We start from the raw sequence: 19,155 nt of genomic DNA on the forward strand, positions 1-19,155 counted from the left end.
CCAACCTTATTGATTTCTAAAAACTGCATTTTTCTGTGCTGAGTCAAGCCAGAATGGCAATTCTTTCCCAAAAATAGTTTTACCTTAAAGAAAAGCTTCCTTTTTTATTTGTTTCAGCCCAAGAGTCTAAACATGCTCAGGGTGTGAAACCCTTATCACCATAAATGAATTGGAAAGAGGTTTTATTGAAATTTTGGATCACTGTACAGCAAAATGGGCATTTCTGGAGTTTGCCCTCTTGTGGATTCATTGGGCAGTCCACCCTCGTTAGGCTGTGTGGCAGGCCAATGCAATCATCAAAACCCATGTCCTAGCTGTTTTAGTACTGTCTTATCAACCAGGTGAAAAACTTTGCTACAAAATAAATATTTTGTTTAATAGGTTATTTAATGATAATTAAACTGCTCTTAACAATGAAATCAAGTGAGTCTCACTTTTTCATCAAATACTGGTATTTTAAATTACTCAAATCAACACAAAATATGACTGGAGGTATAACTTTTGGAAACAAGTACCATTATTATCTTTGTTTAAATGATCCTCTGCCCTTGTTCCATTATGTTATCATCTTCCAGGTCATGCTGTGTATAATTATGGGTCCAGTCCTGTACGTTCTTGCTCTCAGACGTAGTGATTGAAATCAGTGAAGCTGCTCAAGATAGTAAAGTTAAGCATATGCCTATGTTTTTCTCAGGATCGGAATCATAGACTTGGATTGTCAAAGTCATTTAGGCACTTAAATTTGGAGCTAGATACCTAGATGGATTTTGAAAAACACCAAAGTACCTGTCACCCATTGAAATCCTCCATGGGTCTACTCGGAGTAACCAGCATGCACCTTGACAGCAGACATAACATTGCACTGTAGCAGCCTGTCACCGGATCAGGAATGGATAGCAGTGATATGAAAATGGGGTTCATATTTCAAATGCACCTGTAGCCTTATCCTACCAGTTCTTTTATAGCTTACCATGGTAGAAAAGTCTCAGTGTACCAATGTTCCAATCACTGACTGGCTTATTCTCTCTGTATATGGTGCTATATAGAAGTCTGGCACCATAAGGAAATTTTAAGTAAGGATAATACAATTCTTGCTGTTCTTTGTCTTTTCTTGCTTCAACATTCTTTGTATGTCCAATATGTTCATGCAGTAAAATACATAGAAATCTAAGTTCCAAGTTAGAGGTTCAGAGGCCCTCAATATTGTATATTCTATATATATATATTTTTTAAAAATTCAATGCATAATATGTAGAGCAAATCTTAATTTTCAAACAAAATGATTAAAATGAAAGCAAATTAAAATATCTTTACTCTTTTTAAATTCAAGAGGGGAGACACTCACTGGTTTAAACTTTTAAATAAATCTTGTTGGCAAAATTCCTTCATTGTCCCTTAAATTCAGGTAAGCTGATTAAATAGTCACTATTTTTTTAAAAATGATTTATAAACACCTGAAATTTAAGTGTGATAAAACCGAGGATGATTCCTTCTTAGTGTTGCAAATGTGATGTATTATTAAAGTGTTTCAGGTAGTCATGCCGTTGCTGTGTTTAAGCGATACACATGTTACAAAGAGTGTCTTTAGTGCTTCACAATGTGTTTCAAATGGGCTACTGGAACAGCTCTGGTTGGTACTGCCCATCAGACAAAGAAAATAGTTGGAAATTAGTTGGGATCACTATTCAATGTGTACACAGATAACATGCAGCTAATTGATTTGTGAGTTTTTCTTTTCCAGACAGTGATTTCCCGTTCAGAACCTACTCCACCACATGTAAATTTTCCCCTGGACTCCCACCCAGTCTCCCCACAAGTCATTGTTGGTCATTCCTTAGTAGCAGATGACTATGCTCTGGTTGTCACTGGAATGAAGGTGAGTGGTTCATAATCTGATCATGTTTTGTATTATGTAAACCTACAGCCCCCTTACTATCAGCTTTACATAAGAGTGGTTGGTCAGTGCAGTATTTTAAGTTCTCATAACATGCTAACTTCGCATCCTTTCCAGTCTCTTGGGTATGTTGTTTGTTTCCTCAAAAGCTTTTTTTCCTATTGAACCACCAAGTAAATTGACATTCAGAAATGTATAAATAAGGTGAGAATTATGAGAGAACCCAACAGAAAGGCAGGAAATGCAAATTTAAGGCTGACACCCTGTGCTTAATTCAACTCTTGTAAAGAAAAATACACAATGACTTGAGTAAAGAATGGAGTGTTTAGAATTTCCTGGCCTTTGTAGATTGGTGCTCTAACATTATAATACTGTTTAAACGGGGTGAGTGGTTTGTGAATTTTTAAAACCAGGATCATACAGTTCATAGTAAGATTACATTTACCAATAGCTTATCAAAGGTGATTGATTGATTGATTGATTGAAAAGTTAATGTAAGAATGTTATAGGCATAAGTACTATGTTTTCTGAATGGTTGGTTGTAAGCACATCAGTAGAAGATGTTCTAAATGATTATAAGCCCTGGATATAGGCAAACTTTTGACTTGCTAAATTCTCTAACAATGTAAGACTTGATTAACCATTTCTTGAAATATACGTTAGTCATTTACTAATCCTTTAAGAATTAGTTTCTTTATTTTTAGGTTACATTTGTATGCGCAAAATAGGCTTAAATGCAGCATGGAAATAAGGCGAAGTAACTATATTCTAATTAAAGTCATAAAATGACAAGCACATGTAGAGCATCTTTGCTCTAAGGCTCTTAACGTGGGTTACTGGTAATAAGTAAACTTCACAACATACCCATGAAATAGGTATTGTGTCCATTTTGCAAATGAGTACACTGATTTACACTCACTGATTTTTCAGGTGAGTTAACACAGAGCTGAGAGAAGAAACCAGGCATTCTCCTGATGCACTGTCCATTTTCTAAATATGGTTCCTCCCTCTTTATAAGCAACAGATGTTTGTTGTGATTATCGGTATTATCAGCATGGCCTTAGGGTTTAAGAGTGAGTTTAGGAATATGCCAGTTAAACTATTTATCAGCTCTAATTACTGAAATTAACTACAATATGGAAATAATTTTTACATTTGAAACCAGAGTAACATCACATATTTTGCATAAATAAGGAATTTCTTCTTGCAAGTTAAGATATTTTTGTAAACATATATGTATAATTCTCTTATCAATAGGTAACCAAGATTCCCTTGAATGGACCAGGCTGTGATCACTTTAAGTCCTGCAGCCAGTGTCTTTCAGCACCTCCTTTTATGCAGTGCGGTTGGTGTGATGATCAGTGCGTGAGGTCCTGGGAGTGTGTTAACAGGATGTGGACCCAGGAGACATGTTTGCCCAGAGTCTATGAGGTAACAGATTTATCTCTGAAGTAGAACTGCACATGCTATTTCAAACACACCTGTACAAGAGAATGTATCAAGCCTTGGAAGAGTGCAGATGCTAGATTTGCAGCTCGTGGGCCTATGCAATTAAAAAATGAAGCGGGGTGTGGGAGGGACAACCTGCATTTTCTCCTAACAAAATTTCACAGCTTTTCGAGCCCAGGGGTCACAAAGCATTCTGTGATGATGAAGAAAACGTGTGCTAATCTAATTGCTTATTCCTGTTTTTTGTTGCATTCCAACAGTATCATGATTGGTGGTGTCATTGCATTAAGAGATAGATAAACGAGATGGCACGGCCCTGCCCTAGTGAGCTTACAGTGTATGAACGTAACTGATACATGGATAAGAAGGGGAGAGGGCTAACCAAATAGATACAATTTTAATATACATTTGTTTTTTCATTTGTTATAATGATGCTAAATAAGTTTCCACTGTCTTTACCTTCCCCTCAGTCTAGTTACCCTTAACTGGCTACTGGCCACATTCTGTGCTCTCGTTCTGGATTTGTTCCTCTGTCCCCTGCTGGAGATCCGTGGCAGAGATCTTGGTTGTCCATTACTACCATTTATGGTCCCAAATTGGAAGTCAGAAGAGGGTTTCAGCTGATTTTCTAAAAGGAAATTCCGTTCACCTGATGGGGAAGAGGTGGGCATGTGACTTCTCAGAGCCTTTCTCATAGGGTTAATGGGCAGGAAGAAGCTTCCTGCTGACAGCTGCTGGAGATGATGTGGAGAAGTTCCCTATCGTATATCACAGTTTGAAGGATTGGGTCTGTCTCTTCGTCCCTCCTAACACCCCTACCACCTTTTGGTTTGTAGCACTGATGGGAGAAAAAGGGAACATCTTTGGCCTGATGACATGCTCTCTCTTCCTTACCTAAGCTCTACTGAGCTGCTGGCCAAGGAGTCATCCTTAGGCCAATTGCTTCTTCAAACATCTCCTCAGCCTTGACAGTCTCTAGTGTGTCATTTGCATAGGCATGGCTGCCATGAGCATGGCCCTGTGGCACTGTCCTTGGGAAAGAGGAAAGCTGCTTTCAGCTGGGGAAGACCTATAAATGTTTTTAAAAAAAAAGTGTATGAGAGCAAAATTACACAGATAATCAAAGAGCCCACTAGCTCGTTGCTGTTTTCATTTAGCTATGGTTAACGCAAGATTTGTACTGGCTGTCTGTGCATTTAACCAAATCATTTTGTGTTAAGTGTGACACAATTATAAAGACATTGTTTCATGGAGCAGTTAATATACTAGTAAATTGAAGGAAATAAAAACATAGCCATTACAGCCTATATGGCCATTTGTGGCATGAGGGCCATTATTTTACCGATGTACATGGTTCTTTTGCACATCTCAACTAATAAATAGGGATGGAACTTAAAAACTTGAAAGACTAAGGTCAAAGAGAGAGAGAGACTTTTTAAAATAAATATTTTACTAAAACCAGAGGTGGATAATTTCACATGCTGCAACTGCTTCAACATAATATCCAAGCAAAGCTCCCAAAAGAAGTTTGAGTTCTATTCATAATGTATGAAAATATTTTAAATGGTGGCTTTTCTTTTCTACATTCGTGTTTCAAATACAAAGTGGCTCTGGGATAAAGTAGGCAAAACCCAGGCAACAAACAATAAAATTTTAATAAGAACCAATCCCACAAAATTGTATTTGATTTTATTGGGATCATGAATATCAAAACCATTATGGTATTGCTTGTCCACTTTCCTGTGCTGTCCTTTACACATATGCTTAAGGACAGTAAAATGAGAATGGAAATGTTTTAATTTCACATTTTACAAGTGCCCAAAATTCTGTGGCCTGTTTTATACTGCTCAGACTGTAGTTCTTCTAACCTTAAAATGTATGAATTGCACGTCTATGGGTGAGTAACACTGAGTACAAGGCAGTGGAAAATCAGGCCCTAGAGAGACAGAAAAAGTCTCCACTGCTATCATAATTAAATATATATATATATATATGATGTTTCTACAAGACCAAACTGTTCAAAGCTATGTAACATAGCTTGTTTTTGTTCTTCCCAACAAATGTTAATGTTAATGTAGAAGTTTATTTTTATAGCTGCATTGTATGTTTCCATATAGTCTAAAAGTTTTTAAGAGCTGTACAGTGCATAGGTTCTGATGTACATGGGCTTCAATCAGATTTCAGTGTACAGAGTTCCCCTTAAAATCTGTCCTGTAGAGCCCAGTTCTTCGAGTGATTGTTCACATGCATTCCAATGGCTGTCGGGTCAGAGCAGCGCTCCTGGAGTGTCGGTTGCTGGAACTCCACATGCTCATGCAAACAATCTCTTTTAGTTAGCTGGTATCTCTAAATAATTCTGATTAGGTGTTAATAGTTTTCCATTGTTAATAGCTAGCGTTAATCTTTGCGCTCCGAGTAGAGCACTTATTCCTCTCTCCTCCAGTACACGGGCCGGGGCATGTAGAGGTCACCCAGCTTTAAAGTCTGCGTCAATTCTGGGAAGCGTATGCCAAAAATTGATCTTCAGTCAGCCTGTCTGAAGTGTCTGGGTGAGAGTCATCAGTGGGACCACTGCCCAATTTGTAAGACCTTCAAGCTGAGGACCTTGAAGGATAAAGCTCCATGCCCCAAAGTTTTGTTAATGGAGGCAGCTGTTCAACTGTAGAAATCCTGATCTGCAGGGCCGAGCTCATCATCCTTGGTGCGTAGTGCTCTGGCACTGAGATCAGCTTAGCCACGGTGTCAATGAAGGAGAAGGGAACCCATCACCATGGTCAAGGGCTGGTGGCTCAGCCTTCTCAGAGACACAAGTCTGAGTCCCCGGTGCCTCACAAAAAGAAAAGGCATGATGGGGATCATTCTCCAACTGCTTCAAAGCATAGGGAGAATTCCTAGGTGGCATCAAGGGACATGCACCAAGAGCAGACAGTGGACGATCAGCCTTTGATGCCAGTCCAGAGGTCCAGGCCTTGCGCTCCACAACTGCCTTCAATACCAGAAGCGTTCTTGGTGGTGCAGAACTCCTTCAGGTTCCAGTGCCTTTCCCTGCGCCAAGGAGGAGTACATCCCCAATACAGGTGCATAGTTGTCCACCACTGCAGAGGAAGCCCTCCATGCTGGCATGCCCACCCATCCCTATGGCTATGCTGGCAACCATGGCACCAGTGCCATGGTCCGGATTTCACACAGGCACTCTCAGGACTGGCATTGTCTTGGTTTTCAGCCTCAGAGGCCTCAGGCTCGGAGTCAGACTCCTATCTCTTCAGCTCTGGTAGGAATAGGAGTGCTCGCTCTTTGTCCAGAAGGAGTCGACATTCCACTTCAGGGCAGTGGCCTTTGAACTGGCAGCTGGCTCCACAGTGGCTGTTCTGGACTCAATAAGTGTACTACAAGAGTCAAGGGCAGTTCATTCACCTGCTGTCCCAGGCTCTGTCGTTGGTGTTGGCATTGGGAGTTCCTCCAGTACTGCTCTTGGCACCATCAGTCTCACTGGGAGTTCCTCCGGTACTGCTCTTGGCACCATCAGCCTCATTGGGAGCTCCTCCACAGTATGGTTTGCTGAACCAGCTGCCCCCTATGACACTGTCTTCATCAGCACCATCAGTCACTTCGGCACTGACCCGCTTGAGGCCATTGTCGTTGTTTGGCTCCAGTGGTTTTGACACCTTTACCTTCAGTGCCGTTCGCCATGGCACTGCCCGGGCTGGCATCAGTGGGGTCTGGTGGGTTCCCATCAGTGTCTTCCACAATGGCTCCTCCTCTGGTGGAGGGCTCAGTGTCAGTGAAGTAGGCATTGGAGTCGTTTCCTTTGGGTGAGAGGGCAGGTGCACTGGACCTTGCTGGCATTGTGGATATGGGCTACCCTGTGCAAACTGGTGTGTCCTTCTTGTCATCCACGGATGAAGCAGTACGGGGATCTTCTGCCTCCCAGGTCCAGGAGAGCAGGAGGGCCCTCCAGCAGTTGCTCCGCTGAGTGGCCCAAAGCCTAGGAGTGCAGGCGGAAGAGGTTAACAATGAAGCCGGCCCTATGACAGAATCTAGTCCCCATCAGGGCCAACTAGGGTGGTGCTGTCCCTCATTAAGATCATCACTGAGATGGCCAAGTCAGTGTGGCAAACACCGGCATCGGTCCAGCCTACAGCACAAAGAAATGAGAGAAAATATGAGATGGATGAGCAACTCTTTACTTCCCCCTCTCCACCTGACTCCCTGCTGCATGAGCACTTCTTTACCCAGGCCCCCACCCGACTCCCTGGTTGTGGATGTAGCTAACGATAGTGAGAGAAGGTTTCCAGGGGCCCTCGCCCAAGAATAGAGAGGCAAAATGCTTGAAGCTTTATGGTAGAAAAGTTTATTGAACTGGGGGACTACAGTTGGCATATCATATCAGATCAACAGGCCCTTGTTAGCAGATATTCTTTTAACATGGCTTCATCCCTCTCTAAGTTCATGGAGCTGAAATCACTGGATACCAGGCCTGAACTTATGGCCTTGTTGGAGGAGAACAAGCTTATCTCCTGTGCAGCTTTGCAGGTCGCCCTGGATGCTGCTGATGCATCAACAAGGGTGGTGGTGTCAGAAGTGGCCATGAAAAGGTGGGGATTGGCTTCAGGTTTCCGGCCTTCCATACGAAGTACAACAGACCATTCAGGACTTGCCCTTCGAGGGTCCAACCCTCTTCTTGGAGAAAACCGATAAGAGGCTCCATAGCCTTAAAGATCCCAGGCTACCCTGAGGTCACTGGATCTTTATACGCCTGCAGTACAAAGCAGGCATTTTACACCCCGTCCTCCCCATAGGGAATTCCCCCCTGTAGTCTAGGGATCAGAATAGTTGAAGAGGTCAGAGCAGCAGGAGACATTCTAACCAGCCCCGCCACGGGCAACAGACATCCCCATTGGGACCTAAGTCCAACTTTTGAGGGTGCGATCAAGAGTGCCACACCACTTCCCATCCTAGATCCAGCATGCACTACTTTTTCACTTCACCTATCCCCGTTCTGCCATGCTTGGTGCCATGTAACGATGGACCAGTGGGTCCTTCACACAGTGGAAAGGGGATATGCTATCCAATTCAGTTCTTATTCCTCCTTTCAACCCTCCTTCCCTGTCCCTCTTCAGGGACCCCTCTCATGAAAGTCTGCTCAGGCAGGAAATTCAGTCACTCTGTGATTAGGGGGCAGGAGAGGAGGTTTCCCCACTATTCAGGGGCCACGGGTTTTATTCCCATCATTTCCTAATCCTGAAATCATAAGGGGAAATGAGGCATATCATGGACTTAAGAGGCCTGAACAAGTTTGTAAAAAAGTTCAGGTTTTGCATGGTCTCTGTGGGGCTCATTGACCTGTAGCTGGATCCAAGGAACTGGTTTGCTGCTCTCAGCTTACAGGATAAATACTTTCACATTGCCATCTATCCCCACAGGAGATTCATCAGGTTTTTGGTGAACAGGGGACACTGTCAGTTCACAATCCTTCCATTTGGCCTGTCGATGGCTCCAGGGGTTTTCACCAAGTGCATGGCAGCTTTTCTCTGCAGGCGTGATATCCAGTTGTTCCCATACCTGGACGACTGGTTAGTCAAAGGGCACTCACAGGCTCAGGTTCATCAACACATAATGTTCATTTACCAAACCTTCAACGGTCTTGGCCTCCTGGTAAACAAGGCAAAGACAACTCTTGTCCCCAGTCAAAGATAGAGATTGTGGGGGTGCTCCTGGACTCAGTGCTTGCCAGGGCCTCCCTGCCAGAGAACAGGTTTCGGGCCATGACCAGCACCATAAACAACATTATCAAGTTCCCCACATGATGACCAGGTATTGCACGAGGCTCCTGGGTCACATGGTGGCTTGTACGTTCGTGGTGCATCACGCCAGTCTTTGACTATGTCCCCTCCAGTTGTGGCTCGCTTCCATGTACCTCCCTGTGAGGGACGAAATAGACAAATTAGTGACTGCCACAACAGGTATTGCAGGCCCTGCATTGGTGGCTGGGTGCTTGGACAGTGTGTGCAAGAGTACCTTTGAGGCCTCCCCAACTTTCCCAGTCTCTGGTAACGAATGTGGCAGATTTAGGCTGAGGGGCACATCTGAGGGAGTGCCATACTCAGGCTCTCTGGGGTGCTTCAGACCTCGAGGCTCACAGCAATGTGAAAGAGCTCAGGGCGATAAGGTTGGCATGTGAGGTGTTCCAGGAGAACCTAGCAGGCTGTTGCATGTCCGTGAACACAGACCACATGACAGCAATGTCTCCCCTGCCAACCATGATCCCCTCAATTCTGGATTATCAGTGGCACCTAAGCCGATTGGGGCTGTCCCTGTCCTCCATGAAGGTACATCTGGCAGCCTTTTCTGCCTTTCACCTGGTCCAGGCCTTTTGTTGGTTTTCTCAGACCCTGTGGTCGAGAAATTAATGAAGGGTTTGGGGAAGGTTAGGGCGCTGGTGCAGGACTTCTTACCCTCCTGGGACCTCAGTTTGGTTTTGGCCAAGCTTATGGGGCCCCCTTTCAAACCTCTTGCTTTCTGCTGTTTCTAAGTTGCAAAACAGGCTTTTCAGTGGCCATCATATCGGCCAGAAGGGTGTCTAAGTTGAGGGCCCTTACAGTGGACCCACCCTATCCAGTGTTTCACGAGGACAAGGTTAGATTGAGGCCCCATCCGGCCTTCCTGCTGAAGGTAGTCTCCTCTTTGCATGTCAGTCAGGATATCTCACTACCTGTTTTTAACCCCAAACCTCATGCTACCATAGATGTCCGTAGAGCAAACTGTTTAGGAAATAGGAAATTGGGGCAGCTCTTCGTGACTGTGATGGACGGATAAAGGGCCTTCCAGTTTTGTCCCAGAGGATTTCTTCCTGGAAAGTGGCTTGTATTCAGAAATGCTACAAGCTAGCAAGGGTTCCCCCTCCTCTGATCAGGGCTCACTCTGCAAATGTACAGGCCTCTTCAACAGCATTCCTAGCCCGTGTCCCTATTCAGAAGATCTGTAGGGCAGCCACATGGTCTTCTATACATTCATTTTCAGCGCATTACACGATTACACAGCATGCTAGGAAGGACGCCATAGTGGGTAGGGCCGTGCTACAGTCATTCCAGGGCTCTGACCCCCACCTCCTGACATCAGCTTGCATTCACCTACATTGGAATGCACATGAACAATCACCTGAAGAAGAAAAGACAGTTACTTCCGTGACTGGTGTTCTTGGAGAAGTGTTATTCATGCTCATTCCAAAACCTTTCTGCCTTTCCCTGCTATCGGAGGGGTGGGTCGGGCAGTACCTATCTTGGGCACCATATCAGCGTGGTGCTACTCTGACCCAATGGTTACCAACTAGGGGCGAAATTTTCCAGCAACTGAGAACAAGCATGTAGATGCACCTACATTCGAATAGACATGAACAACGCATCTCGAAGAACGCCAGTTATGAAAGTAAGTAACTGTCTCTTCTGCAGTCCTTATTTTGAGAAGTGCTGCTGAGGGTAATTGCTTAGAGTTCAGAGGAATGACTCCTCACAATAAAAACAATAAGCGATCTGGTGGCACTGTAGAAACTAACAAATGTATTAGATCATGAGCTTTCGTGGGTCTGATGAAGTGGATTTTACCCACTGTCTGTTGATTTTGAAGTTACAGATTAACCTGGCTGCCTCTCTGAGATTTCCTCTCAGTAAATATTCCACAGAATGAGTGGGGATTGTAGGATGGGGTCCACAGAACTTTAGGGAAAGCAAGATCTCAAAAGCTTTTTCATATTTATTTCTAGTTTAGTGCCCTATGCTCAGAACTGTGCTGTTTATAAATTTCAAATTGCAATGACTATGTGGCATGTGTTTGATCTTCAGAGTAACTCTCCTAAAGGTTTCTGAAACTTGTTTCTAAAAGGCTCAGGAAGAAAATAATGCAAAGTACTTAATTTCCTGTGGATTGCTAGCTCTTAAGGCAACGTTTTTGTTCTGCTTGAACATGGCATTTAACATTCTTACCAAAAAATATTTTAAACAAATTGTTCATCTTTTTTGCTCTATGTTTAAACCTATATGCATAAAATACAAGAGATAAACATGTTCCTCCTTTGCATGGTATTAGGCATTCAGTCCTAAAATCACACAAAATATAAGCAAGATTTCAGGGTTTGGGCAAAGGTTTTAAATATATTTTATATCTGTCACCTGAAACAGATGCAAAAATGCTTTGAAAGCCTAATCTAAAGCCCATGGAGGTCAACAGTAAGACTCCTTTTGACTGCAGTGGATCAGGCTCTGAAACGGTGTCTTGCCAGCACCTCAGTAAAAAATCTACTAGAATATTTTCTCCCTGTAGAGAAGAGGAAAGGAGTCCAAACTGAAGCATGGTAGATCTTCCTGTTGTTGTCCTTGCTTTGAATATTTCAACCATTTACCTTGAGCATTGGGTCACTGAACTCTCAGCAGGGTTCTTGCACTCCAAACTGCTTCTTCCCAAACAATAAATAACTGGAAAAGACAGACAGAACCCCTCCATTGTTCTATATAGCTGTTGATGAGGCAAGTCAGTCAAATTCTCACAGACGGGATTTCTCTGAATACTCAGCAGTGTCTATTTGGTACCATACACCTATTAAAATGCTCTGCAATTATTGTTCATGCCAGCAAAGAAGTGTATTTTCACAGCCTGTACAGACAGTGATAAATCGAAGCTGAGAATCTTGGATGGATCTCTTCAGAGATGACTTGGGAGTGGAACAAATTGCAATGCTCCATTTGTAGGATTCAGGTCACTGCAGCATGTGAACTGCGCAGGAATAAAAATAAAGTTTTGTCCATTCCTGCTTGTTTACTGTGTGTAAAGAAGTCCTGAGAGGTTTTGTTGTTTTTAAAGGGGGCTGCTTTTTATCTTTGAAATATCAAGAATGTCAGGCCTTTTGTTCCCTGTTTAATAGGAAGTCTCATTCAAGGTTTAAAATATGCATTATAAGCTTTCTTGGCCCTTAATTGAAAGCATAGAGCTGTTTAACCTTTAAAATCTTTTCTTCCAACATTTTATAGGGCATTTGAGGCACCCAGATAATCCTCACATTTGGTTAACTGGCATGCCAAAGAGCCTGTTGCCCAGCCAGGGTTGGCTGCCATGGGGCCAGCTGATCAGCTGGGGTCCAGCACCCTGGCTGCTGTGGGGCCAACTGCCAAGGCTTCTGTGGAACTGGCTGTCCACTGCCTAGTGCTGAGCCTGGGCCTCTGAGCAGGGCCAGCTGCTGGCCCTAGCTCAGATAACTGGTACATTTTATTATCTGGCATCCCTGGATTTTCAGAAAAGACCTTTTTGTTTAACACCACACTGAAGGCTTTACAATTCAGTTTCAGAAGAAAAAGGCTGGACTCTTTTGATATGTTGAAAATACAAAACAAACAGACTAAAAATGAATTAAAATTATTTTTTCAGGCCTTTTTATTCAACATAAAGAAACATAAAAGATCAGAAACTTTTTTATCCGTTACTATCTACTTCCAGAACTTACCTTTTAAACTTATTTTTCAGAATGTAATGGCTAGATTTTTTTTTTATCTTTGGATTCATGTCATCCCACAGCATGCATTATATTGGTTGATGTCACATTCTGCCTTTGAGGAGTAAGGCTATTGTACCCTATGCCTACAATATTACATAGTGTTGTAGAATTTGTTTTTAATGTCCTTATTTAATAACCAGTTGGATACAAATCAGAAATGCTACTAACCTGTGCATTATTGTTTGGGTAATGGAATTTACCTGACCCCTACATAACAGTTTTGTTCTCTGGTAAGGCTTCACAGTGAGTGTTAACCCAGGCAGAGTACACACAGTTACATGGAGCTGGAGCAGTGATCTAAGTCAGTGTCGACTATGGGGTCCTTGAAGCAGAAAACAAATAAGGAGAAATGTAAATCTGTGAACCACTGAACACAAATCCCTTCTGAGCTAGTGCTCCACACTGCAGAATTTGTAATGTTAGGTACTGTCTGAGCATCTGTGTTTTATTCCATTCACCCAGCCCTTGGATAAGTCCCCTGTAATGGAAAGACTCTTGCTGATTTCAATAAGCATCCTTTGGCTTTCGATTATAGTACCTGTATTAAATTTCACCATGTACAATAGATGATATAATTCCTGGGAGGTATTTCTCAACAGCTTTTTACCTCCCGTTTCATTTGTGAAATTCTTCATGTATAGATGATAGGAGCGTAGAAAGGAAATGAGCCCGTTGTACTGAATTTTAGATGAAATAATAGCCACATAGTTCTTAGGCAGTTTTCTTCCAGCTTGAGACTGCAGAAGTAGATTTTATGAAAGGCACAATTGTATTGGATTTTAAGGGCAAATGTGCTATCACTAGGAGCATTAAGCCAAAGATATTTAAGACTATGATCACAAGTGCAAGTTAAGTCTTTTGTTCTTTGTTGATTATCTGGAATGTTCACAAACTTAGGCAGTACTGTTTAAAGCCCACATCAACCCTAAATCCCTTTGAAACTAGGCTTTTATTGGCGGTGCTTTGCTGAATACCTTAGCTGAGGTTTGTACAGCTTCTGTAGTGTTCCTGCATTTTTCCCACCATTGTTCTCTTTTACAACACAATTTACAATATACAGAAAAAAAGCATTTCCTTTCTAGATTGTCAGTACGTTGGTGAGAGGTAGTTTATTTTTAACTCAAAATTGGAAGTAACCACATGCAGCAGATTTTAGTCAAAGGATAGTTGAAGTCTTGTTAACTTTGCAACTACCAAGACAGTATCTTACTATGAAGTTGAAGCTGCTCCACTGTGCACACTTTCCATTTCATCACACTAACAGAAAAGTTACATGGTCATTTTGGACTCTTCTTTTGTTTAGCATTCAGTTTGTAATAAAATGCATATGTTGTATGTTTAACATACCAGAAATATGATGTAACTGAGAAGATCTGAAGCATAAAGAAGATTATTACAATGCACAGCTCTTTTACTTCCTCTAAAAGCTATCCTTCAAAGTTTGCTAGCAAATGTTTTGTTATTTATTGCTTCTGTCTGAGGAAGCTCATAATGTGATGAATGAAAAGTGAAGAACAATTAAGATAAATGATAGGATATGGTCTACCAGGAAAAATATTTCTATAAAACTATTCTCCTCCTTTGTGCATTTTGTAAACTTCATCTGAAGTTCCAGCAAAACTGATACTGTAGCATATTTTTTTCTATAGATTCTCCCAAGGACTGCTCCGTTAGAAGGTGGAACAAGGCTAACAATGTGTGGCTGGAACTTTGGATTCAGCAAAAATAATAGATTTAATTTAAAAAATACAGAAGTTCTTATCGGAGGCCAACCATGTATCCTGGAAGTAAAAGTTAGCAACAAAAACAAGTAAGATACCTATCGTGCCTCACATATTAAATTCCTTACATTCTTTACTTGTTGGATTGTAGCCCTCCAGTGGCATCTAGCTTCCTTCAGATCTCAGATTACATACCCATACAATAATACAGACACAGCACTAGTTTTAGGCAACAACCTCCTCTGAAAACAGGGAATCCACTGAGGACCTCCCTGTTGGACCTCTGATATCCAAGCCAAGGGTGATTGTTCTTTCAGTAGTCTTTACTACAGTTGACTATGAGGTGTTCTGCCACACCTGCTGGACCTGGAAAATGTGAAAGATCTTGGGAAAATACCACTTGCTAGTGAGCTCCAAGGAGGTGATAATGGATAACTGCTCTTCAGTGCCAAGATGCCTTACTCAAGATCCCATAGAGCTCAATTTTTCCATCTCTCCCTTTCAGTTTTTTGAAGCTGCTGGGAAGATCATGAAGGGATGCGTGCATTATAGTCATCAATATTCTCATGACTCTTGTTCCTGGTCTATGCTAGGAAACAAAGTAGATCCCAGGTACACGACTCTAGCTATGCCATTAGCGTAGCTAGAATCGACGTATTAGAATCAACTTTCTGCCCTAGTACAGATCAGGGCTCTTCGGGCTTGTACCGACGTCCCTTACTCCAAGCATTAGTGTGGAGTTTGAGGGTCGATGGCTGAGCCCAGAGAGATCAATTTTGCTGCATCTTCACACAGGCAGCAAAATTCAATTCCAAAGGATCAATCGCGGCACATCAAATTTGGGTAAATATAGGCATACTCTTAACTGTACATCTCTTCTGCCTCTGACACTAACAAAACTGTTTCTGTATTTTCTTGATGTTAGACAGAGGGAGCAGGGACTGTGGCCAAGCTGATGGCATCTGCTATATGTTTGTAAAGCAGCCTTCAGGGTCTTGCCGAATATGTCACTGCCTACCTAGTCCCAGACTGCAACAGTGGCTATGCATGGCACTGTCTTTCTTAAGGTGTACAAAGAAGTGTGCTCTTTCCTTTCTAATAAACATGTCACTGCTATGCCATGATAGCAGTGCTGACCAGAAGATCATGGCAAGTAAAACAATTTGGCTACATCTACGTTAGAGAGTTTTGTCGACCAAACTCACAGAGTGGCTATACACAAAACGCATTTTGTTGACAGTCTGTCTTCAAAACTTGGCACTTACGCTGACAGCATTCTGCCTCTCCACAATGAGAAATAATGCCTTTTAAAAGCCATGTAGACACTCCAGAGGGCCTCTCTGTCAACAGACAGGGGCTTCCGGTTCACTGGGCAGTCCTGTTTGCTGAGCTTCCAGTTGGCTGTTCTGTCTCTTTCAATCCGCTTTTGTGTGTGTACATGATCTGTTGACAGAAGTTTTGCCAGTAACTTTTTTTGACAAAACTCTCTTTTAAGAAAAAAGAGAATGAAATGTGTTGATATATGTTGCCATCACATTTTAATTATTTCAGTAAGCTTTAGACTAAAACAAGAAGCCAATAGTTGTACATTTTTGCTTCCTGAAAAAAATTAGGTGTAAAGGAAATTGTTCAAGTAAAGTAGCTGTTACATATATATGAGGCATTGGTTTTCTGTCACATGCCCCATGTTTTCAGAAATATCATGTTTGATATACCAAGATAATTCTTGCAGGCTAAATACAAATTATATAGTGATGTGAAGTTTAGTATGATACTAAAGAACAGTAGTTCTTTAGATTGTTATTTCTAAAGTATCCAGCACTTGGATGGATTTACGATTTTTGTTTAGTATGGATGCTTTATTTATAATAAGTTGATGTAACTCAGTTTGCAGGCAAAATAGCTCAGTAAACAAAAGAACATTTTGATCTTTTATTTTTCAAAGGCTTGAATGCACTGTTGCAGCTGCAAAGAATCCCAGTTTTAATATAACCAGCAGTATTTCAAATGGACAAGGCAAATCTCCCTTCAACACATTTTCCTATGTGGTAAGGACTCTGATTAAAATTGTAATGCCAAAATTAATTTAATTATTCGTTAAAACGGGATACAGGATACTGGACTAGGTAGATTGTGGGTGTGACCCAGTGTAGCAAATCCTGTGCTCCTGTTTGTGTCATTGCTGCTTCAGTATTATGATTGTGTAGTCTGATATATTATTTATATTATGATTGTATATTCTAATATGCTTTTTAAAGATATTGGAGCACAATTTAACAAGGCAAATTATTGTTTTTACCCTCTGCAGAATCCTATAATAACAAGTATCTCTCCAACCTACGGTCCCAAATCTGGGAGAACATTATTAACATTAACAGGGAAATACTTAAAGAGTGGAAAATCCAGAGAGATTTACATTGGTGAGAAGCCATGCCACTTAAAAAGGTATTATACTCACCAGAGTGTGCTTAGTATTATGAACTGGGTTTCGTTAAATGTGTTGGATATAACAAAGGAGTGAATTCAACCCCTAATGCTGTGTAGAAGTGACCCTGTAGAACATGCGCAGAGTATTTGAATGTGCTAGTTTTAAGTTCTGGTGTAGTCCCCGTGCTTTGCAGGTCCGGAGAAGACACATCGTGTGATGCATTCATTTCCCTGCAGCCACAGAGGAAGTAAAAGGGTGATGACAGCTCCTGACTGGCTAAGAATTTCATACATGCTATTGTCTGCCTAACCCCCAGGCCATCCCATTTGTTCCTCAGGTCCATCTGTTATATCTTGTCTTTAAGGGTAGGTCTACACAGCAAACTTATTGTGAAATAACTATGCTAGCATCTGTATGACACAAACATTATTTGAAAATAAATTTGAAATAATGTCCATCTTATTTTGAAATTGATAAACCTCATTTCACAAGGAATAGCGCCTATTTCAAAATAAGGCATAGTGTGTCCAGCAGCTCTATTTTAAAAAATGGGCTCTATGGGTGTAGATGCTATATTTCAAAATAGCTACATGGTATTTTGAAATGCAGTTCTGTGTGTATCAACATTATTTTGAAATAAATTATTTTGGAATAACTATTCTGGAATAGATTATTTCAGAATAAAGCTGCTGTGGCTATGGCAACACTATAGTTATTTCAGATACAAAAATAGAGACAAAATAGCAACTCCACATCTAAACACTGTGCTTGAAATAGCAGTTCCAGTACCCCTCATCGTACAAGGGGTAGCAGAAACTTCGAAACAAGTTAACTTGAAATAAATTAAGCAATCTTCCTTGCCCAAATTGCATAAGTTATTTCAAGATACGGCTACAGTGTAGCCATAGCCTAAGATTGTAAGAGCAATAAGGTATTTTTTGTATGTTTGTATAGCACCTCTAAGGCCTTCTCTCACACCAGGTATCAGTTGGCTCAGGCTCTTAGACTGGCTGCCACAGGTTTGTTTTGTTGTGTAGACGTATCCTAGATTCTACCTCCATTGGCCTGCTAAACCTGGGGTTCTGAGTTCAATCCTTGAGGAGGCCATTTAGGGAATGGGGCAAATAGATGTCAGGGATGGTGCTTGGTCCTGCCAAAAGCTGCAGGGGACTGGACCAGATGACCTCCTGAGGTCCCCTCCAGTTGTAGGAGTTGTGTATCTCCAATTATACATAATCATTAAATAACAAGAGCTGTAAGTTTTGGGCTAAGAAATGATGTGACATTGCTGGCTATTTTACTAATCTACAATAATAATATTCGTATTATTGTAGTGCTTATCCCCACTCATGGACCAAGACCCTGTTGAGCTAGGCATGGTACAAAAATGTTGCATTTATTGTTACGTATATATTTGAAATTATAAGAATTCCTCATGAAAAATACTGGAGTACCTCCTCTGCAAATGGGACTGCAGGAAGTATGAAAAACTCCTCTAAATAATGAAAACATTGTTACCTACTGAGAGCCTCTTTCAATTAAGGCAATGAGTTTTATTCTCCTTGTATTCCTACTTGATTTACACCAGTGTCACTCCATTGATTTTGGTTAACTTACTTCTGAGTTTCTCTGGTGTAAATGAAAGTGATGAGCTTTATATGCCCTGATCTCCCAAAGTACTGAAAACATAAAAGCACTAGTTGACTTTCCCTCCTCCCCAAGACAGTGGACAAACTCAAAGAGCTTTCACTGCAGCCAGTTCTCCACCAAATTACATTTTGGTTTTTTGTCCTTATTTCTTTTAATATTGGCCTTTGTTTCTCCTTTCTTCACCTTTTGTAAGGCCCTGTGGCCTGTGCTGTGTGACAGTTGTCTTCAGTCACGTCCACATATACAGTATTATATGACTTTCAAATCCTACTTTGCCTAATTATTAAGGCCATGAGCCAGATCCTCAACCAGTGTATATCAGGATAGATCCATCAGCTTCAATGGAGATTTGGCAATTTACTACAGCTAAAGATCTGGCCTGATAGGCCTTATATATGCAAGTTGGAATAAACTTAAAATGCGTACATTCTCCAGGACCAAAATCCTAGTTTAACTTCATATAGCTAGTTTT

The 19,155-nt window shown here is 41.5% G+C and overlaps 1 protein-coding gene across 5 annotated transcripts in view; it reads left to right on the top strand.

The window, feature by feature from the left end:
* Positions 1–19,155, top strand: part of MET (MET proto-oncogene, receptor tyrosine kinase) — a 167,676-nt gene that overhangs the window by 104,350 nt on the left and 44,171 nt on the right. For all 5 annotated transcript variants that reach the window (XM_075014845.1, XM_075014873.1, XM_075014865.1 and 2 more), the window contains 5 exons: positions 1,742–1,876; positions 3,152–3,325; positions 14,534–14,694; positions 16,551–16,653; positions 16,914–17,050. In XM_075014845.1, coding sequence (XP_074870946.1) covers positions 1,742–1,876; positions 3,152–3,325; positions 14,534–14,694; positions 16,551–16,653; positions 16,914–17,050 — 710 coding nt within the window. The remainder of the gene's footprint in view (positions 1–1,741; positions 1,877–3,151; positions 3,326–14,533; positions 14,695–16,550; positions 16,654–16,913; positions 17,051–19,155) is intronic.

Source organism: Carettochelys insculpta, chromosome 1 (assembly GCF_033958435.1).
Source record: "Carettochelys insculpta isolate YL-2023 chromosome 1, ASM3395843v1, whole genome shotgun sequence".
Lineage (NCBI taxonomy): Eukaryota > Metazoa > Chordata > Testudines > Carettochelyidae > Carettochelys > Carettochelys insculpta.